This window comes from Macaca mulatta, chromosome 1, assembly GCF_049350105.2.
Source record: "Macaca mulatta isolate MMU2019108-1 chromosome 1, T2T-MMU8v2.0, whole genome shotgun sequence".
Taxonomy (NCBI): Eukaryota; Metazoa; Chordata; class Mammalia; order Primates; family Cercopithecidae; genus Macaca; species Macaca mulatta.
This window is the reverse complement of record NC_133406.1, coordinates 81,581,970-81,604,756: the sequence shown is the minus strand read 5'-3', so window position 1 is coordinate 81,604,756 and position 22,787 is coordinate 81,581,970. Positions and strand designations below refer to the sequence as shown.

The window sequence follows — 22,787 nt, the reverse complement described above, 5'->3', positions numbered from 1 at the left end:
GTTTGCTATGCTATATTAGGTAGGCAGTCTAAAGACCAGTCTTGGCTAATTCTGATACTTGACAGAAAGCTGGCCTATTTGCCACTTCTGATTATACTCTTAGTTTAGTTTATACTATAATGTATTACCCAAATGTAATTATGTTAGTTTTTTTTAGAGTTATGTTCCTCCAACTTTGCTCCATGGTGTTTGTTCACTTTGTGAAAATTCATTACGCTGCATATTAGTTCTGTACACGTTTCTGAATAATGTTATACTTCAATAAAATGTGCCAAGTCTATGTTGTTAAAGTTCCTCTCACTAATGTAACTGAGAAGTCATTCCTTCCCATTTGCTGATGTTCTCTTGCTTAGACCAGGATCCTAAATTTTCCACCCATTTTCTTTGCAGGGTAAAAGGACAAACTTGCGTAAAACCGGCTCAGAGCGTATTGCTCATGGAATGAGGGTGAAATTCAACCCCCTTGCTTTACTGCTAGATTCGTCTTTGGAGGGAGAATTTGACCTTGTACAGAGAATTATTTATGAGGTATGATTATAATTAGTAAATTTCTAAATACGACCTTGTATTTTGTTTTAAAGCTCTAATTAGAAAGCTACTATAGAGAAATTGTATTTTAAAATTGTTTTCCTTTTAGGCATTGTGGGGTTGTGTTCAGGAACTCTTGGGCATGCTTTAGAATAGGCTATGCTATTTTAATTCTATGCTATAGAATTGTCATCATTTGGAAGTTCAGTTTTCACTTGGAGTCCTCTAGAGTACTTTTCTTTCTTAAGAGAGATCATGACTCCCCTTTGGAAATTGTTCATGTATAGATTTGTACTATACTGTATTAGGTTAGAGATGCGGTCTCTACTTTTAGAAGCCTACTATTTAAAATATTTTTAGTTGACCTTTTTTTTTTTTTTTTTTTTTTTTTTTTTTTTTTTTGCTTTCCATAGCAAATGCAGCTTCTACTTAGAAACTAATTTGTGGTGAGAAGTTGGGAGGATAAATAAACAAAAATGACCATAAGGATATAGTTTCTCGGGCTTCTTTTTTTTTTTTTTTTTTAAAAAAACCTTTTTATAGTGACTGCCTACTTAATGTGGTTATTCTGTCTGTCTTATTTCTAGAATTGTTCTTGGTATAGTTTTCTTGGCTCCTTTAGGTTTTAATTATGATTTTTAAAAGTGTCACAAGAGTCTGTTTCTGTCCTCTTGACCCTAAAGTAGCCAGTTAGTAGTGACAGTTCAGGTGACAAGAAACTAGAGTTATGTTCACCCTTCTTATTGATATAGGTTGATGACCCAAGCCTGCCCAATGATGAAGGCATCACGGCTCTTCACAATGCTGTGTGTGCAGGCCACACAGAAATCGTGAAGTTCCTGGTACAGTTTGGTGTAAATGTAAATGCTGCTGATAGTGATGGATGGTAAGATTTTCCTTTAAACTCCAGTCAAACTTCAGTTGTGGGAATCGGTTTATAAGCAGTGTCATAGTGCTGTTGGAAAACAAAGAAGTATGTCAGTGTATGTCCTCGAGCTTGTAATCTAGCTGGAGAAATGTGGTATCTATTTTTGAGGAATTAACATGTGTTCATGTAACAGTCATCTCATTCCCGTCCTGGAAGTAGGTAGAGTTTTAACAAGTTTAGTAGTTAATGATAAAAATAAGTGTAACAAAGTAGTACGCAGTTAATTAGCATCCTTAAGCAAAGCTTAAGAGAGAAGTGCTGATTTAGGCAAGGTATCCCCAATCCCCTGAAATGGTTCACAGTCTTCAGTATATTAATGTCCATTCTATATCTCCAAGAGGGGATTATAACTTGCAACATATCCCATATATATTTGACCATGGAATCCGTTTGTCATGGAACCAGGGTGTACGTAAAACACAAGCAGTACTACAAGTGATGAGTATTGTTTGCAGGATAGGAGAAATGTTAGTCAACATTAAATAATAACAGTAAAGGTCCTAATAAGATCCTGTCACCCCCAAAACTAGCAGAATAGATAGCAAATTTTGTATTTTATTTGAAAAAATGTTTTAAGTTAGAATGTGTTACTTTTGTGGAAGAATACAATTTACTTTTTTCTTTATAGGATTTTAAAAAGTTGTAATCACACTGTATTTACTCCAGTATTTTAGTTTCACAACTTGTTTTTCTCATAATATGGAAAATAGTTACAATATAAAGTTCTCATGTATGCATATATAAATTGCATGCACAGATACATACATCTCAGCCTCATATTACTCTATCACATGACTGCATACTCATTGTGACAGTCTCCCTTTTATTAGACATTGAGATTGTTTTCCAATTTTTGTTTTAATGCTTGGAGAAGCACTTTGGTTACAATTTTTAAACATTTACATTTTAATGTGTGTCCACTGTGGAAAACATGCAAAATAGAAATAAGAGGAAAACAAAGCCATCTGTATCCCCACAGTGTACAGGTAAACACCATTCATATTTTAATATATTTTCTTCAGGGTCTTTTTAAAAAAGTTATTTTTATTTTTATTTTTATGTTTATAGAGACAAGGTCTTACTATGTTGCCCAGGTTGGTCTCGAACTCCTGGACTCAAGTGATCCTCCTGCCCCAGCCTTTCAAAGTGCTGGGTTTATAAGTATGAGCCACCGTACTTGGCTCAAGCTCTTTTTCATATGCTTTTCACAAATGTAGTTAAGCTCCTAACATATGTAATGTTTAAGCCTGTATTTTTAGTTTAACATTATAGCATAAACAAAACAAATTCTTTTTTTTTTTTTTTGAGACGGAGTCTCGCTCTGTCGCCCAGGCTGGAGTGCAGTGGCCGGATCTCAGCTCACTGCAAGCTCCGCCTCCCGGGTTCACGCCATTCTCCTGCCTCGGCCTCCGGAGTAGCTGGGACTACAGGCGCCCGCCACCTCGCCCGGCTAGTTTTTTGTATTTTTTAGTAGAGACGGGGTTTCACCGTGTTAGCCAGGATAGTCTCGATCTCCTGACCTCGTGATCCACCCGTCTCGGCCTCCCAACAAAACAAATTCTTACTGTGTCATAATGCCCTTGTTTTCCTAACGTTGGGCATTTATGTTGTATATAATTTTTCATTATTAAAGAGCATGCAATGAAACAATCTATAGTAATATTTGCCAAACTATTAGTAATAGTGTTCTGGCCAGGCATGGTGTCTAATACCTGTAATCCCAGCACTTTGGGATGCTGAAGCGGAAGATCACTTGAGCCCAGGAGTTTGAGATCGGCCTGGGCAACATAGAGAGACCCTGTCTCTACAAAAAATTTTTAAAAATTAGCTAGGTGTGCTGGTGTGTGCCTGTAGTCCCAGCTATTGGAGAGGCTGAGGTGGGAAGATTTCTGGAGCCTGGAGGTCAAGACTGCAGTGAGCTGAAATTGCATCACTGTACTCCAGTCTGGGTGACAGAGCAAGACCCCCCACAAAAAAAAAGAAAAAGTGATCTGGAACGGGGAATTAAAAAATTTTTTTTCTTTCTTTTTTTATTTTTTTGAGTCGGGGTCTTGTTCTGTCCCCCAGGCCGGAGTGCAGTGGCACCATCTTGGCTCAGTGTAACTTAGCCCTCTGGGCTGAAGTAGGCTGAAGCAATCCTCCCATCTCAGCCTCCCAAGTAGTTAGGACCACAGGTGTGTGCCACCACACCTGGCTATTTTTTTGTATTTTTAGTAGAGATGGAGTTTTGCTGTGTTGCACAGGCTGGTCTTGAACCCTTGAACTCAAGTGATCTGCCCTCCTTGGCCTTTCAGAGTGCCAGGATTACAGGAGTGAGTCACTGTGCCTGGCCAAAAAAATACATAAGTAAGTTTTTCTTTGAGACAGACTCTTGCTGTGTCACCCTGGAGTGCACTGGCATGATCTTGGCTCACTGCAACCTCCGCCTCCTGTTCAGGTGATTCTCATGCCTCAGCCTCCCCAGTAGCTGGGATTACAGGTGTGTACCACCACGCCTGGCTAATTCTTGTATTTTTAGTAGAGTTGGGGTTTTACCATGTTGGCCAGGCTGGTCTCAAACTCCTGACCTCAGGTGACCTGCCTGCCTCGGCCTCCCAAAGTGCTGGGAGCCACTGTGCCTGGTCCGTTTTTTTTTTTCTTCAAGTCTATATACCCAAGGAGAATAAAGAGGAGAGGAAACAGTAGAGAAACATTAAATCTTATGTACTTCAGAGCCTGATTAACAGTTTCAAACTCACCTTCTGAGTTTGGGCAGTGGTACTGGTACTTGTTATACCTTTACTATTAGTCTAGGGTCGTTTATAATTTGTTATAAAACATTTGAGATGCTGGAGAAGGTTCTCTTTAATGGTATTAATTAATTGCTGCTGGCCAGTTACCTATAGTAGATTGAGATGTGTGTATTTTACAGTCACTTTTCTGGTCTCAATTGATTTGACAAATTTTTTCCATTAAAATTTATTTTAACTTGGGATTTAACAAATATAAAAGTAGTTCATATATGCAACTTAATTCCTTCAAAATTGGTAACAATAAATAGATATATTTAAAGGCCAGTGTTTTGAGTGAAGGTGTATAACTTAAATAACTTAAGGACTGTTAGACCTTCTACTCTGACAGAAAGAATTAGGCTGGGTGCTCCAGAACATAGAACTAAATCCGTTTTAATATTGTTTTTCTTAAATGTTTATACAGATTTCATTTCTGTTTATCCACGTCCTTGATTCTTCTCACCCTTTGCCAAGCTCCCAGCCCCAGTGTGGTCCATGATTCTCTGAAATTTTCATTTGTGGCTGTAATTCTTTGATGGGTTCAATAATCTATGTTGAACTGGTTTTTAAAAAACTGTTTAAGAGGTTTTCAGAAGAAAGATTGGTAGATGAAAGACTCAACAACTTTCTTTCCAGATATCTTATCACAGCAGGTGTCATTCAGTTTAGGAAAACAGTTCTAGCCCTTGTGTCTTGCTTCACAGGACTCCATTACATTGTGCTGCCTCATGTAACAACGTCCAAGTGTGTAAGTTTTTGGTGGAGTCAGGAGCCGCTGTGTTTGCCATGACCTACAGTGACATGCAGACTGCTGCAGATAAGTGCGAGGAAATGGAGGAAGGCTACACTCAGTGCTCCCAGTTTCTTTATGGTATGTGACAAGTAGAACTAAATGTATTGATTACTGCATTCATTTATTCATATCTCCAGGGTGTAATTCAATAAGTATGTTTGTTTGGAAAAAATATTGTATTATCCACAGTCTTGGACCTTGAAAATACAACAGCCTTGGTCACAGATAATACAGCTTCTGTTTGTATGCTTAGAAACAGCTATTGTCAGGGACTTCTTCAACTACAAAAGACAGTGCTGCAGCATCTGACCTAGTGGTGTTAATGACTTTACCATCAAAAGAGCCTCTATTAAGGCTTTAGTACTTATAGATTGATGGTGTATCCTTGCAAATAAGTAAACAGACCCCCCTCTCCAAACAACATGATCAAGAGAAGTGCGGGATCAGTTTAAGAACCCAAATGGTCCCAAGGTTTCCTAAAAATCAAACTTGTCATATAGTGAAATAAAAGCAACATATATTTTGGAGCTGTCTTTTATTTTTTTTCTCTTTTGTTTTCTTAATTTTGAGTTTATGGTTCTGATTGCTACCATCAGATCTGTACCTAGAGGAAAATGGACTTGAAGTTTTAGATGGATATATGTTGATTGGCGTTTGTATTTACAAGGAAATTTTTTTTTGTTTACAAGGCTTAGAAGTTGAGGTAAATTTTCCTCTTTAGTTGGGCTTAAGAGGAATTAAAGAAGGAGGGAAGACAGAGACAAATGAGGAGGTCCCAGAACTCCATACTGCTCAAGTTTTCAGTTAACTCCTTTCCCAGTTGATTGGAAGACCCCTAAGGGTAAAACAGACGCCTCTGCCCTCTGTGCTGAACACTTTTCCCTCTGTCTCTAGGCCTTTTTTCAGGCCCTAGTCAGAGAACCACAAACCTCAAATTCCCTTCTTCATCTCTCTCAGCTGGTAGTTTTTATTGTTGATATTTGTGATTATTTTATTTTATTTTATTTTTTTAGAGGCGAGGTCTTACTCTGTCACCCAGGCTGGAGTGCAGCAGCATGGTCATCTGTAGCCCCGAACTCCCAGGCTTAGGTGATCCTTCTGCCTCAGCCTTTCAAATAGCTGGGACCACAGGCATCTGCCACCACATCTGGCTGATTTTTTATTTTATTATTATTTATTTATTTTTGAGGTAGGGTTTTGCTGTGTCACCCAGGTTGGCGTGCAGTGGTGCAATCACAGCTCATTGCAACCTCGACTGCCAGGGCTCAGGTGATCCACCTCAGCCTCCAGAGTAACTGGGACTACAGGTGTGTACCACCACACCCAGCTAGTTTTTGTATTTTTAGTAGAGATGGGATTTTGCCATGTTGTTCAGGCTGGTCTCAAACTCCTGAGCTTAGGCAATCTGCCTGTCTTGGCCTCCCAAAGTGCTGGCATTACAGGTGTGAGCTACCATGCCTGACCTTTTAAATTTCTTTTGGAGATGGGGCCTCACTCTGTTGCCCAGGCTAGTCTCAAACTCCTGGCCTTACAGAATCCTCTTGTCTCAGCCTCCCAGAGCTGAGATTACAGGTGTGAGCCACATGCCCAGCCTTTTATGTTTTGTTTTGAACTCTGGACCATAGAATATTTTGATATAGTAACATATTTAAAAATTGTTATATATATAAGTATAAATTATATATATATATATATATATGTGTGTGTATATATATATATGTATTTTGTTTTTGAGACAATCTCGCTCTGTTACTCAGGTTGGAATGCAGTGGTGTGATCATAGCTCCCTACAGCCCTGAACTCCTAGGCTCAAGCAGTCCTCCCACCTTGGCCTTCCAACATGCTGAAGTTATGGGCGTTAATGTGTTGGCCGGGTGCAGTGGCTCATGCCTGTAATCCCATTTCTTTGGGAGGCTGAGGCAGGTGGATCTCTTGAGGTCGGAAGTTTGAGGGACCAGCCTGGCCAACATGGTGAAACCCCATCTGTACTAAAAATACAAAAATTAGCCAGCTGTGGTGGTGGGCACCTGTAATCCCAGCTACTTGGGAGGCAGAGGCAGGAGAACTGTTTGAACCCTGAGGCTGAGGTTGCAGTGACCTGAGACCATACCATTGCACTCTAGCCTGGGCAACAAGAGTGAAACTTTGTCTCCAAAAAAAAAGCCAGGCGCGATGGCTCATGCCTGTAATCCCAGCACTTTGGGAGGCTGAGGTGGGAGATTGAGGTCAGGAGATTGAGACCATCCTGGCTAACACGGTGAAACCCCGTCTCTACTAAAAATACAAAAAATTAGCCTCTCTACTAAAAATACAAAAAATTAGCCGGGCATGGTGGCGGGTGCCTGTAGTCCCAGCTACTCTGGAGGCTAAACAGGAGAATGGTGTGAACCCGGGAGGAGGAACTTGCAGGGAGCTGAGATCGTGCCACTGCACTCCAGCCTGAGCGACAGAGCGAGACTCCGTCTCGGGGGGGAAAAAAATATATATACACACACACACACACACATATATAATGTGTTAATATATATTTTGCTGTATTAAATTTATTGACCATCTTGACCTATATTTAGATATGGAGAATGATTTTTTTAAACATTAGAGATATTTGGTCAGTTTCTTAAAATTTATGAAGTATATCATAGATACCAGGATGTGCTGTTTAAGTAATGATAATAGATTACACACAGTGAGTAACTGTGTACCCAACTTAGGAAATAGAACATAACCACTATCTCTGACATCGTTTGGACTCCCCTCCCTGATGTCGCCCCTTGTTATGTCTGTAGTGACCACTGCTTTCACATTTAGCACTGCTTGTTGTGTAAAATAATTGCATCATTTGTATGTGAATCCTATAACTAATATTTTCAGTTTTGCTTGTTTTTGCCCTTTGTATAAAATCATACTGGTGATTCTGTGACCTGCTGTTCTCATTCATCACTGTTTTTGAGATTCACTCGTGTTGCCTGTAGCTATAGTTTATTTTCACTGTACAATTTATCTTTTTATTCTACTTTCGAAGGACATGTGTGCTGTTTCCCTCCTTCCCTCCCTCCTTCTTTTCCTTCCACTGTAAACATCCTTGTGAACATTTTGGTACTTGTCTTCTGGTGTTTATCTACAAGTGGACTTGCCAGGTCACAGTGATACACATCTAGCAGAGGGTTCTTTTTACTCCACGTTCTCTTTAACTGTTGGTGGATTTGGAATGATACCTTGTTGTAGCTTTAGTTTGCATTTCCCAAGTTACCGGTAACATTGAGCATGTTTTTAGTCCCCTCAAAAAATTTTTTACAAAGTAATTTACAACTCTTAATCTGATGAATAGCAAAGTAATGAGAATTTTCCTCCATTCCTAATGATTATTGGAGGCTGGGTGCAGTAGCTCAAGCCTGTAATCCCAGCACTTTGGGAGGCTGAAGTGGGAGGATCTTCTGAGCCCAGGAGTTCTGGACCATCCTGGGCAAGACCCTGGTCCCTAATTTATTGCAAATTGGGACTTGAGCTGTTATTTTGAGTATACTAAAATATCCAGAATCTCCCCCGTCTTTCTTCATTCCCATCTCAGACACTGTGGCCATTTAAAAAACTCTGTGAAGTTATAGTTATATAAAGTTTGATTGCCATGTGAGTCTGTCATGCTTTGCATGTCATCTTTAAACAAGAAAAGTTGGAAATTGTCTCTTTAGATTGGCAGAGCCTTCTTTTAGAAAAGAACAATTTCTTGTTTCAGTTTTTCCCAGAGTGAGAGAAATATACTGTGTGCTATATCATTAGTTGATATAGGAATAATTTCATAATCAATAGTTTAGTGCTCACATAAGCTGAAAAAGCTATTCAAAATCTAGCAAGTATTTTCCTGGTTTTGTAAAAATTACAAAAGTGAAAATAGTAATTCTGAATTGTGGAGAACTTTATTACCTTAATTATTTTCCTTCTCCTCTGCTTTTTTCCTATTGCCTGCCAGTTGATGATTGTTATTTCTTACTAGCATTGCCCTTTAGGATAGGAAGGTGTAAGTGAAGAAGGGCAAAACTTAAATGTGTAGTTAAGTTGCAAATCTGTTGAAAGGTGGACTTCTGAGGATTTTTCCCTTCCTAGTTTGTGGATTTCAACATCTTTTAGAATTCTGATTCTTACTATATTAGGGTTGATTATATGAAGACTTTGATCCTGTCTAAAATGCCGTATTTTTGTATTCTAACGTATTCTATATATTTTTTTTTTCTTCTGTCTTTCCCCACTTGGAAATTCATAGAGACCATTGTGCTTCTGTTTTTTTCTCTGTCTGCTCTGAATTTTGAGTAAAGAATGAAGTAATGTTTCTAGAGTTCCTTAGTCATTACATTTGGGAGTAGACTGAAATTGGACAGGCATATCGTTCACTTTTTTAATATCCTAGATTTGAATTCTTTTTTTAGTTCCTAAGCTTGCAAAAGTTTTTGTACTCTGAGTAGCTCCTTTAAGAGATGCTTATAAAGTGCTAGGTTTTAGAGCTGTTTTAGAGATGATAGCATATAGCTATGTGTCCTTCTTATGTTCCCTATACATTGTTGCCTTCCATTGCACTCTACCCCCCACCTCAGGACATTCTATTGTATATTTAATGTAGTACTAACATTCCAGCCTGTGCCTTTTTCTTCCCATTTTGTTTCATATAGCTAAAAGTTACGGAGTGGTGTACTCCGAGTTGTATATTCTGTGCTTTATCTTACTGTCATCATTTTAGGAGTTCAGGAGAAGATGGGCATAATGAATAAAGGAGTCATTTATGCACTTTGGGATTATGAACCTCAGAATGATGATGAGCTGCCCATGAAAGAAGGAGACTGCATGACAATCATCCACAGGGAGGATGAAGATGAAATCGAATGGTGGTGGGCGCGCCTTAATGATAAGGAGGGATATGTTCCACGCAACTTGCTGGGAGTAAGTTATTCTGACGCTTACAGTGTTTTCCTGTGTGCCAGAGAGGGGCCTTGTAAAACCGCTGTATGTTACGGATACAGTACACCCAACTGCCCTTTGTTAATAAGACATGGAATTTAAACATTTGATAGTCTTAGGCTTAAAGCCACATTTTCAGTGATTCTTATTATGATCAATAACATATGTTTGCCAGCCCTGGAGGTCAGGGGTCCTCCCTACATTTATGAACAGACTAAAGATAACTGGATAATATGATTGGAATTGAGCCTGTGACATCTGAAATCAGTTTTTAATCTGTCTCAATCAGGATTTGCAAATCTGGTAGAGAGCTTCCAACAGGGCATTAAGGATAAGATTCTTTGTTTTTCTCTACTATTTGATTTATATTTCATAAAAAGCGAGAAAACAATGTCATGCCAGCACATATGTACCACTTCTATAGTGTAGTACAATGGGACTGCTGTCATCATGTAAAGATTCTCCTGGAGTATTTTCAGGGGAAAGCTGGCATATGGTCAGACAGAGGAGAGAAAGCGAGAATAACAGATTCCAGGGCTTTGCGTTAAGCTCTTCGTAGATTCAGCTGTTCTCTTATAGCAGTTTTGTGTGTACAAGGGGCATGAAGAATGTATGAAATAGAGAGAGAAATGATCAGGGTAATTGAGAGATTGAGAAAAAAGTTTAAAGTGCTTGCACAATCTGCTCTTGGTGAGGAGGTAAGGAAAGGGTTGAGGAAAGGAAGAGCCAGTTGTGATACACAGAAGATGGTGTGTAGGTTGTGAGCACTGGCCTCCACATTGCTTCAACCCCATCTGCAGCACCTGCTATCTGGGTATCCAGGCTGCAGAAGGAACGTGGGGAGGGCTGGAGAATCCTGCCTCCTAAGATTGGTGTGAGGATAACTCAGAGGTCTAATAGAGAGCAAATGGTAGATGCTATTCTTGGTCTTTTCATCAAGTGTCAGACAGACATGGCCTCCACTCACATGGAGCCTTTACTCTGGCATCTAGGCTATGAACAGGATTCTGCGAGTGACCCACTGCCTAGGCATTACTTTCAATGGGATTCTTTGAAATGACTTCAGTGTTGGAACCTGACTGCCTGGATTCTGACCAGCATCTCTCCCTGACTCTCCCTTCGCCATTGTTGTTTGTCTAACGTGCAGTGTAAATTACTTATACAATACCTTGACTGTTGCTGTCCTGACAGCAAAATTTATTATGAAAAAAACATTTCATAATAAGTTTTGAATACATGATTAGACAGTATTCATTTGGGTGATCATAATGTAACTTTAAAGAATAATGAAAGTGAAAAACAAATAAAATTAGGCTATGGAGCCCTAGAAAAAGCTTTCAGGGGCCAGGCATAGTGGCTCACGCCTGTAATCCCAGCACTTTGGGAGGCTGAGGCAGGAGGATCACTTGAGGTCAGGAGTTTGAGACCAGCCTGGCCAACATGGTAAAACCCTGTCTCTACTAAAAATACTGTAATCCCAGCTACTCGGGAGGTTGAGGCAGGAAAATGGGTTGAGCCTGGGAGGCAGAGGTTGTGGTGAGCCGAGATCCTGCCACTGCACTCCAGCCTGGGTGACGGAGTGGACCCTGTCTTAAAAAAAAAGCTTTCAGATTACCAGAGGAAAGTAGAAATATAAAGGTTGTTCTCTTTCGAGCACCCTCAGTTGCTTCTCCAGAGTCCCTAGCACTAGAGATGTACAGTCTCTTGCCTGCAGCCACTTTCCTTCTCTGATAAACATCAACAGTAAATAAGCCCTTTTGTTATCTGGGAGAGATTTTACCTTCTTAGAACTAGTTGCTTACTTGAGTCTTTTCTTTTTTTTAATTGGCAAAAATTGTATATATTTATGGTGTATAACAATTTGAAATATGTATACTTGTAGAATGGCTAAATCGAGCTAAATAATACATGCATCATCTCACATGGTCATCTTTTTTTTGGTGAGAACATCTATTTTCTTAGTGATTTTCAAGTATATAATAATTATTAATTACAGTCACCAAGTTGTACAATAGATCTTTTGAATTATTTAAATTTTCTAACAAAGAGGTCCTGTGGTTAATGACATGGGAAGCGTGGGTCAAAGACTGAGTTCTGTCTCCTGTGTGTGGTGTTTAGAAGATTCTGAAATTAACAGACTGGACTGAAGATTTTCATTTTAGTCCTAAATTTAGATTTTCTTAGTACTTTGAAAATCTTTTCTTGTTAGAAGTATCCTCTACACAACTTTTTTGGTTTGTTTTCCTGATTTTTTTTTTTTTTAAAGGAAAGTGCATATTTGTTGTTAGGGCTCAGATAAAAGTCTAGAAAATTGTATTAGGTAAATGTCTTTTTTTCAGATAGAAAAATAATATTTTCTGTAACATGGATCCACCAGTTAGTGTTTTAGTTTTGACTGGAAGTCTGACTCTTTTTCTTTTTAAAATTATTTATTTATTATTTTGAAACTTTTTAATTGGGATGTAATTAAAGCCTATGATTCTACTTTCTTCGAGTAAACCTTTTTTTTCCTCTTCTTTTGTCAAGAGGGGCTGCTTTTGTTTGGTGTGTCAGTTGAATTTACCAGTTTGGCTTGGTTCTGGCTCAGGCCTAGAGGCCTTGCAACCTTCACTAGGACTCACCTTTATAGCTCTTGTGGAAACACAAAACCACAGAGTTCTAAAGCAAAAAACTCCACCCAATCTTCCTTCAATTTGTAGACTTTTAATCTGTGGCATTTCATTTCTGACAGTCTGAAGTCCCATGACACAACGTCATGTCCATTGTGAATAAAGGTAAAGGAATTCAGTCTCTTTCTTCCTTCCTAATAGAAGCTGGAGCGTAGAGCATACAGCAGTTTACCTTCCTTGTTAGAGCCGATTTACAGCTCAACAAGCTGTGCAGATTGAGTTAATACCCAGAACTGTCATGGGTTTTTATATTGCTGCTTTGTAGAGTTGTCACAGTTGATGGACTCTTGTGATCTTTGAACGTCCTGTGCAGTCTAGCTGATGAGTACGTTGCTAAACGTAAAGCTCTAGGTGCCACACACACCACAAAGAGTGCTTTTCTCACTTTGATTTCCTTCCCGTGACATCTGTCCCGTAACCTCATTATTTCTTGAAATTTTGTTATATTCCCATACATCTGTTATAGTATGTAAATATTTTTTAAAACTCTCTTGCAGCTATACCCAAGAATTAAACCAAGACAAAGGAGCTTGGCCTGAAACTTCACACAGAATTTTAGTCAATGAAGAATTAATCTCTGTTTTTAAGAAGAAGTAATACGATTATTTTTGGCAAAAATTTCACAAGACTTATTTTAATGACAATGTAGCTTGAAAGCGATGAAGAATGTCTCTAGAAGAAAATGAAGGATTGAAGAATTTACCCTTAGAGGACATTTAGCATGATGAAATAAAGCATCTACGTCAGCAGGCCATACCGTGTTGGGGCAAAGGTGTCCCATGTAGCACTCGGAGAAGTATACAGTGACAATCCTGTTTTCTACAAGAATCCTGTCCAGTAAATAGGACCATTTATTGGGCAGTTGGGAAATCAGCTCTCTGTCCTGTTTAGTGAGTGTTTTCAGCACCTGCTCCTAAACCAGTCCTCCTGCCACCATCACATCGCCGTCTCTGATTGTACCAGGCACCAGCAGGCCATTGCAAGGCTCACCTGAAGGCTCGAAGGCCCTGCACACTTGTATATTGTCATTGAGGAACTGTTAGTTGGTCGTCAGTGAACAGTAACTTTATTATATGAGTTCTTGTAGCATCTTAAGAATTATACATATGTTTGAAATATTGAAACTAAACTACAGTACCAGTAATTAGATGTAGAATCTTGTTTGTAGGCTGAATTTTAATCTGTATTTATTGTCTTTTGTATCTCAGAAATTAGCAACTTGCTAGACTTAATCGTAATATTTGTCAAGATCCTAGCTGACTTTAAAAACAGTTGTAATAAACTTTTTGATGCTAAGCTGTTTACTGATTTTTGTTTTTGATGTCATAAATAGACTTTGTTTGATAGTCACAAGCCGTTAGGGTCTCTTACCCAGCTGAAAAAGAACAGACTGCTTAACATAAGTATATGTATTGTAATAAGAGTTTTTTTTTTTACCAGCCAAGTGATTCAATGTAAGTGGTTTTCAAAATGAAATACTGTAGAGATCATGGTGATAGAAGCCTACTTTACATTTTACCTAGAGCCTCTAATAGACTGTTTTAGTGTCCTCATTGATTTACGGGGTGAAAACTTATATAGGCAAAATCTCCACATCATTTTATTAATATGTTAATAAGTTTGTGAATTGTTTCCAAACCCATTTGCTTAGTGGAACTACTTTAGTAGAAGATACAAATGAAAAACCATGGTCACTCTTCCTTACACATTTTTATGAGTAGCTAAATTCTAGAAAGGAAAGTAAATGAAAGAACATACTGTAACTTTGAGAATACCACTTTTGAGAGTAATGGAGAAGGAGTGACAACAGGAACTAAACATCAGAAGACGTGTGGTAGGCAGAATTCTAAAGGTGCCCCGCACCCCATCCCTGTCTCCTGGTTACTCCTTGTATCACTAGGTGCAGTAAGTCCTTACTTAACATCATCATTAGGTTCTTGGAAACTGTGACTTTATTTATTTTTCTTTTTTTTTTTTGGAGACAGGGTCTCACCATGCTGCCCAGGCTGGTCTCTGATGCCTGGCCTCCAGCGGTCCTCCTACCTTGGCTTCCCAAAGTGTTGGGATTACAGGTGTGAGCCACTGCACCTGGCCAAAACTCAAAGCGAAAAGGTATATAACAAAACCGTTTCTTTTTCTCATCAGTGTTCTAACAGTACAACATGAAGTGATGTTATTCGAGGACCTGCTGTTTCTTGTTGGTTTGTTTTACATCGTTTTGCTCAAATTTGCAGTTACCGAGAACCTATTCGTGATGCTAGGTTTTCACGACTTACTGTAACTTCTTTGAAGGACTTTTAAGATTTAATTAAGTTTACGAATCAGTCGACCTTAAAATAGGGTGTTTAGCCTAGATTGTCCTGGTGGGCCACCGTAATCACAAGATCCCTTCACAGCAGGAGAGGAAGGCAGGAGGGCTGAGGCAGGAGAGGAAGGCAGGAGGGCTGAGGCAGGAGGGTAGGTGGGGCGGGTGGGTGGGCAGTAAGACTTAGAGTGTGAAGACTTGACCTGCCGTTGTCGGCTTTAAAGATGAAGGGGGTCATGGAATTGGGGGTCAGGGAACATGGAAGCTGAGAAAGACCCCACCCCCGGCTGGCCCAGCCAGGAGATGAGGACTTCAGTCCTTATGGCCACATGGAACTGAACTCTGCCAACCTGAGTGGGCCTGGCTGGAAATGAATCCTCCCCAGGTCTCCAGAAGGAATGCATTAGTCCAATGAGACCAGCGTTGGACTTTTCATCTACAGAATTGTGAGATAATGGCTATTTTTTTAGGCCACTAAGTTTGTGTTAATATGTTAACTATAGGAAACAACATGGATTCTAGTCCTGGGCTGTTGTACTTACCCATTAAGTGACCTTGCCAAGGACACTTGACCTCCCTGAGCCTTGTTCCCTCATCTGTGGAGTTTAATGCCATTGCCTTGACATGCTTCCGAGTTGTTGAAGAAAACCTAAGTTCTGTGCATGAAGGTACTTGGCAAACTAAAGAATCACACAGATGTATGAAAAGAGAAGATGTGAAAAGTAGGAACTGTGATCCCAGTTTTGTATTCCTTAATCCTAAACTGAGAAGCTCATTGTTGTTAAGTCTTTCTGTTCTTTGTTTTATTATTAAAGTAAGTATCCTTATATCAAAGCTCATTTTAGAAATAGTACAGAAAAAGGTTATGAAGGAGGGAGGGAAAAAGACCACTCTAGAGGTATTATTCATACTTGGGCCTATTTCTTTGTAGTCTTACCTATGATTTTTTTTCTCTATATATAGTTGAGTGCTTATTGTTTAAGCAATTCTGCATTCTCCTGTATTATACTTGATATTGTATCATAAATATTAGCGTGAATTTTTTTTTGTTTGAGCCAGAGTCTCACTCTCTCACCTAGGCTGGAGTGTAGTGGTGCGATGTCAGCTCACGGCAACCTCCACCTCCCAGGTTCAAGCGATTCTCACCTCCTGAGTAGCTGGGATTACAGGCCCGTACCACCACATCCGGCTAATTTTTGTATTTTTATTAGAGACCGGGTTTTGCCATGTTGGCCAGGCTGGTCTTGAACTCCTGACCTCAAGTAATTCACTTGCCTCAGCCTCCCAAAGTGCTGGGATTGCAGGAGTGAACCACCATGCCTGGCCTATTAACATGAATTTTAATGGCTTCCTAATATTCCATCATATCATTTATCTAATCATTTGTCTAATGTTGAACAATTCTTGTGTATTATAATTGATGCTATAGTCATGTTTTTATGGTCGCACAGTTTTTAGGTCTTTACAAAATAGAAGAGAATAAAGCAGGTGGGGAACAGACTGTGCTGAAGGGGAGAGTATGCAAACCAGCTGTGCATATTCGAACTGCAGTGGAGCCACTGGGGATGTGGGGAGTGTCACAGGAAAGGAGACCGAGTTAGCCAGAGAAGCAGACCTGAAGGAAACCAAAGGAATGTGGGTTCTCAGGAGAATCGTAAATGGTGTTAAAGGCAGCAGAAAGGTCCAGGGAGATAATGGCTGGTAGATGTTTATAGGGTTTGGCATTAGGAGGTAACTGGTGATCATAAAAAGCAGCAGCAAAGAGGTAGGTGACTAGACAGACTGTAGTGGGTGGAAAATGAATTGAGATCCAGTGTGGACCGCTTCTCCGGAAGCAGAAGTTCGGCTCTGGAGGAAGGAGAGGCCACAGCAGGGGAGGTAAGAATATTAAGTATACGAGAGGCCACAGCAGGGGAGGTAAGAATATTAAGTATACTTGAGGATGTGGTTGGCATAAGGGAAGAGCTGTGGAAAGAAAAACGAGAGGGAAAGAGAAAAGAGGAGCTAATTGATAGAGGGCTGGCTGACTGATGGGCCTGAGACTGCAATTCAGAGCAGAGACCCGGGAGGGAAGTAGTGAGGGTTGGGGGGTGGGCGGTGAGGGTTGGGGGGTGGGCGGTGAGTTTGTACAGGCTCAGGAAGTTGAGGTTTACTTTGCTTATCATCTATTTGCTTATCTATTTTTGCCCCCTGTAAAACAGGCATTAACAAACGTTATAACAGGTGGGAAAACTCAGGATACTTGGTAATCTCTATTCCCTTTTCTTTTCAGTCTTTTCTAAATTTGCTCTGATAAGCATTATCTTATTTATTTAATGTTATCTCAGAGACTAGGTCAGCCCCACAGATGAAAGTGCACCAGGAGACGCAGGGCCCCAGAACAGTAGTCTAGGTTTGGAATGGCTTCTGCAGATGGGAGGGGCCTCCTTTCTGCCCTACTGTGTACTAGTCTCTGGTGACCACTCTCTTCCTCAGAATCGAAAGCTGATCCCTCCTGCCCTTCACTCCACCCCCTCCCAGCCTGGACCCTGGGGTCCTGTGTTGGAACCACTTCAGTCCCCACCCTCCATTCCCTTGTCCCCTGATCCTTCAGCCACCCTTCCCTTGCCCACCTCCAATCTTCAGTCCAAACATCTCCCACCTCTATCCTGCCACCTGTGCAGCTGGACAGAGAAATTACCGATGCGAGGAGGTTGGGATTCCTGCACTCTCATGGCCACCAGCCTCCCCTTTACCCTCAAAATCCACTTGGCGAGCAAGAGAACTTCAACGCATTTGAGCTGAGTTTGGGAAATCTATCATCTCACCTTGTTCAAGGAAATATTAGGATGGCATTTGCCTGTGTCAAGTCATCCTGAGGAAATGATTCCTCAAGAACCACCAGCACCAGACCAGTGACTTAATCTGCATGTTTTCTCAGCTCCCTTGCTTGTCCCTACCCCAGGGGGAGATGGCCAAGGTGAAATTGAGGTGGCAGGTTGAGCAGGGAACTTCCTGAGAGGCACATATTTCTCTGTGCTGCCTAACAGCAGATCAATAAGCAGTAGAAATTACAGCTTCCTTTACATTATCATCAGATTATCAGAGTTTCTGAATTGGATTTAAGAAAATTTTATAGTTCCACATTTTAATTATAGGCAAGATGTCTTTTCCTTTGAATACATGAATTTACAGAGGCAGCATACCTTGTTAAAGTAGAAACAAGCTATAATCATGTGTGCTCGTAAACCATCCTGTGGGGCTGACCTCCAGGAAGAAAAACATGGCGTGGTGTGATTGCATGGGGTAACCCTTTATTTTTATTTAACAGTACATTTGGAAGAAGATAAGGCAAAAAGGCAATATTTCTATAATGTTGCTAGCATTTTCCCAAGGTAAAGCCAGGAAACAAACTTGTGTCCTTTCTATAAGAACTTCTAAGCGATGTCCCCTCTAACTCCATGGGCAGACACTAGTGGTGGTGAAGTTCATGAAGTTTTGAGGTGGCAAACAGCTTATTTTGTCCTTTATCATAATTGGTTTGCAAATTGGATGCCTGGTTTGGCATACTGGTTCAGTTGATCAAGCGTGGAATCCCTTTGGTCTTTGTAAGACCTGATGTATAAGGCCGAATAGGGTCAAGAACTTGGGTTTAAGGAGAATGATTTACTATTACCAATCAATATTATATAAAACCTGTCTTTTATTTAACCCAAGCAACAGAGGTGAGTCTTCTCACCTGGACTCTCTAGATGCCTTGACAAGATTACTTCATGATATACTATGTTTCCCAGTTTGCTCACGGGCAATGGTTATCTTGGACTTATTTGGTAGAATCAACAGCTGCATTTTAAACTTGAAGTTGCTTTAAATATTCCCTGCAAGGCCTCATGTCCTCTGAGAGTGACTCAATGTTTTTGCTCAGCTGTTAAATACCTCCCTGCATTTTTTTCCTGATTTAATATTGCTATGAACAGGAAAGTGTGTAAAAGTAAAAAGTGTGTACTATTTACAGATTTAAAGCTTTCTTTGAGCTTGTCAAGGGTTAAGGGACTCATTTGCATTTAGTATAATGATATGCAAATCTTTTACTTTGATGTGTGAAACTGCTGCTATCTCAAATTGACAGTATCATTATTTTCAGCTATGATCATCCGTTTAAGTAAATGTTCCTATAATTTCGAGGTCCAGATACAAAGTGTTTTTCTATGGAAGCTTAGTCCTTGGCTGATATTCCATCATGAGAAGTCTTCAGGCAGATTAGTTACAACTTCAAAGTACTGAGAAACAGAGCCACTGTGAGGAAGGAAAAAAAACCAAGTCAGCTCAGTGACCACTTTTAAAATTAAAGGCTTATTTAAGTACCTGTAGATTGTTCCAAAAAACTTGTACTGGAAAAGCTGATCGAGGGCTACGATATCAGTGTACTAACTCATATTTTTCTTACCTGATTTCTAGAGTCTAGCTTTTAACAGGTCAGTAGTCTGTGTGATTTGCCTTAGGTGGTCATGAATCACATTACAGGGTTGACTGCACACATGAAAAGTGAAATTCACACAACAGAAATTAGCATTTTCACATCTCTGCCTCAGAGTATCACATCAGAAGTTAGTTTGGGATGTGGATATCCCTGCAACTAGTGGTGTTCAACACTGGTTCTAAATTGTAGTGATATGGAAACTTTAAATCAGATTGATTCAGCTGCTTTGGGATACAGCCGGGACACCAGGACTTTGGCAAAGCTCCCCACGTGATGGAATCTGCAGTCAAGGTTGAAATCCTTGCAGACTGAAGGGAGAGCTTCTGAACATGGCTCATCCTTAGCAAAGACTACGAGAAGCGAGGATCTCCAGGAACTTGCAAAAGGTGAGACTTAGGAGTGGCAGGAAAAGTCAGTGGGTAAGAAGATGCTTCTCAGAGGAAATGTGGAGGGAGAGGACTGAGCCAAGTGGACCCTGGGGTGGGGGTGGGCGGCTGGAGTAGAATAAGATATCTAGCAAGAATGACAACCTAGGATTTTCAGAACTTAACATGTGGCATGTTTCATGTCACAGTTGTGTTGACTCTACTATTTATTATTTTATTTAAATTTTTTGAAACAGGGCCTCACTCTGTCGCCCAGGATGGAGTGCAGTGGGGCGCTCATGGCTCACTGTGGCCTCAACTTCCTAGGCTCAGGTGTTCTTCCCACTTTAGCCTCCTGGATAGCTGCGTCTACAGGCACGCACCACCATGCCTGGCTAAATTTTTATTTTTGAAACAGAGTTTCACTCTTGTTGCCCAGGCTGGAGTGCAGTGGCGCCATCTCAGTTCACTGCCACCTCCACCTCCTAGGTTCAAGCAATTCTCCTGCCTCAGCCTCCTGAGTAGAGGTGCCCGCCACCATGCCCAGCTAATTTTGTATTATTATTATTTTTTTTAGATGGAGTTTTGCTCTGGTTGCCCAGGCTGGAGTGCAATGGTGCAATCCCAGCTCACCGCAACCTCCGCCTCCCAGGTTCAAGCAATCCTCCTGCCACAGCCTCCTGAGTAGCTGGGATGCACCACCATGCCCAGCTAATTTTGTATTTTTAGTAGAGATGGGGTTTCTCCATGTTGGCCAGGCTGGTCTTGAACTCCTGACCTCAGGTGATCCAACTGCCATGGCCTCCCAAAGTGCTGGGATTATGGGTGTGAGCCACTGTGCCCAGCCTAATTTTTTATTTTTTTAGAGACGAGGTTGACTCTACATTGCAATCTAGGGATAGAGATATTCCCTAGGATATGTAAAGTTTTAAGCAAGTTAGTGTGATTCGTAACCAGATAAACTATATTTCCACTTTGCTAAAGGTGCTTATATAATGCATAATAGCAGAACAAGACAGTTATTTAGTTGCTGGCTTCTTCCAGAGTTCAAAATCCACGGAAAAGAGCTGCCAGTGCCTTAGACCTGCCCTCCTCACTACTTCACTCCTCTGTTATACAGACAGGACTGACAACTACCATTCTCACCCATTGTCGGCCACTTCACCCGGCCCTCTGTGGCCTTCCCTCAGTATAGAGGAAATGCTGACTGGAGCCAGGTGATAATGGAAGTATACCTCACCTGGCTTCTTTCTTTCAGTGAGAGAACTTCCTGTCACTGGGATGATAAGAGAACATTTTGCGCTTTGCTTTTTGTGAAATTAGCATACCCACTTAATTTAGATTGATGATCATTTCAGAGATGTGCATTGCTAGGGTTCCAGACACATGAGTGCAATAATAATAATAAATGGCAAACGTATTTACTAGTGTTGGTTTTATCTTAAATGGGGAGGGAGTAGAGAAAACTAATTTGCTCACAAAGTATTTTAAGTAGATCCATTCTAAGAATGATGGATCTTCCCAAAACCCAACTTGAATTTCATCCAAAGAATTTCTTTATATAAGCATGTTCTCCCTTGCATACTAATCAAGAGTTCATTTTTCTAAGCATCATCCTGCAGCCACTCCTTAGTTTAACCTTGAGCTACACTCAAGTCAAAGCTCATGGGAAGAGGGAGCCAGGCATGCATTTTGGACTTGAGAATAGGTAGTTGGAAAACAATTGCAAATAAAAGTGCATTGTGGGATCTTACAGCTGTGTACAGGCCTGGCCCCGACAGACCAAGAGCTCTTTAAAGCAAAACTTGAAAAAGCAGGTCACTCAGGTAATAGCCCTTTCCGCCCCATGCCTCCCCCATCCCCTTAGAAGCAAGGTGGGGGTATGAGCTGCTGACTCACAGAGATAAGGTCGAGCTCTATTGTTCCAGTATTCTCGGGATCCAGCTGCTTAAATATCTCTGTGGAGGGAGAAAAAAAGGATGTCACGAGTGAGTGAGCTGAAACAGAGATTACATTATCCTTTTCTCAGTTCAGCAACTGACTTCACTGACCGCCATACACGCTTTCTTCCTCACTCTCAAATTAGTAAAGAGGGAAGTTCATTCTCAACTCCTGGAAGACATGTCTCTAGTTTAGATGATTTCACCAAGGTGAAAGGCAGGCCACTTTAATACCAAGATAACTGAAATGAGTCTTTCCCCAAATATCCACTTACTGAATAGCGTTTCCAGCCGAACCAAACACCGAACAAAATTATCAAAATCGATGATGAGCTGGTCATCTGCAAACCGAGCAACGATGACTTGGTGGAGTTGACAGGGCATCTTGAAACCTGAAGTTACATGAACAAACAAACTGATTGCTAAGCATTAGACTGTACCATTTAGCTGCACTCACAGGCTATGGAACCAAGTGGTGATTTAAATGAGGTATAATTGCTTTTGTCCCTTGGCCGCTCTTCTATGAGACTGGTTTGATTTTGCAAAGCCAGTACCGTCTGCTGTTTCTTTTGTTTCTGGACTGTCCACCTTCACCCTGCCTGTGTCTTTAATGACACGTAAGTCTTTTCTTGTTCTCATGGTCATGGTTGCTTCATGTTGTTAACCATGCTGCTGCTTTTTGATTTTTTGTTTAGCTCTGAATGGTCTTGGAGACCAGATTCTTCCTGGATATATGTGAGCAGAAGCTGTTCCTGGTAAACTCATGGTAGTTCTCCCTCTTTCCAGAGTAAAATAATTTCTATTGGTCCTGTGGCCACCTAGCTTCAAGACTGCATGTGCCAGCTTCCTTGCAGCCAACAGAGGCCTTGCGATCACAGTCTGGCTGGTAGGATGTGTGAGCAGAAATGGCCTGTGTGCCCTTAAAGGCGAGGAGCCTTTCTGCTGTCAACCTGTTGGCGGCATGTGTTTGTGGTGGCACGCCATCCCAGGTCCCTCGGATGAGGGCAAGCCTCGAAGGACCGGTGGGCATCATGGATGGGGGGAGACTGGGGGAAGAGTGATCACACAGTAGGAGAGTAGGA

The 22,787-nt window shown here is 40.7% G+C and overlaps 2 protein-coding genes across 20 annotated transcripts in view; one reads left to right on the top strand and one right to left on the bottom strand.

The window, feature by feature from the left end:
* TP53BP2 (tumor protein p53 binding protein 2) overlaps positions 1 to 13,932 on the top strand; it is a 68,098-nt gene extending 54,166 nt beyond the window's left edge. For 8 of the 9 annotated variants that reach the window (XM_015115521.3, XM_077938382.1, XM_077938391.1 and 5 more), the window contains 5 exons: positions 391 to 528; positions 1,281 to 1,414; positions 4,932 to 5,098; positions 9,750 to 9,949; positions 13,134 to 13,932. In XM_015115521.3, the coding sequence (XP_014971007.1) occupies positions 391 to 528; positions 1,281 to 1,414; positions 4,932 to 5,098; positions 9,750 to 9,949; positions 13,134 to 13,175 (681 nt within the window). In that variant the 3' untranslated portion in view covers positions 13,176 to 13,932. Of the gene's footprint in view, positions 1 to 390; positions 529 to 1,280; positions 1,415 to 4,931; positions 5,099 to 9,749; positions 9,984 to 13,102 lie in introns of all 9 variants that reach the window. The other variant, XM_077938361.1, reaches the window with a different exon arrangement.
* Positions 13,933 to 18,207: 4,275 nt separating this feature from the next.
* Positions 18,208 to 22,787, bottom strand: part of CAPN2 (calpain 2) — a 72,090-nt gene continuing 67,510 nt past the window's right edge. For 5 of the 11 annotated variants that reach the window (XM_077962457.1, XM_077962137.1, XM_077962195.1 and 2 more), the window contains 3 exons: positions 21,981 to 22,097; positions 21,665 to 21,723; positions 18,213 to 19,216 (listed from right to left, as the gene is read on the bottom strand). In XM_077962457.1, coding sequence (XP_077818583.1) covers positions 19,193 to 19,216; positions 21,665 to 21,723; positions 21,981 to 22,097 — 200 coding nt within the window. In that variant the 3' untranslated portion in view covers positions 18,213 to 19,192. 11 annotated transcript variants of the gene reach the window in all.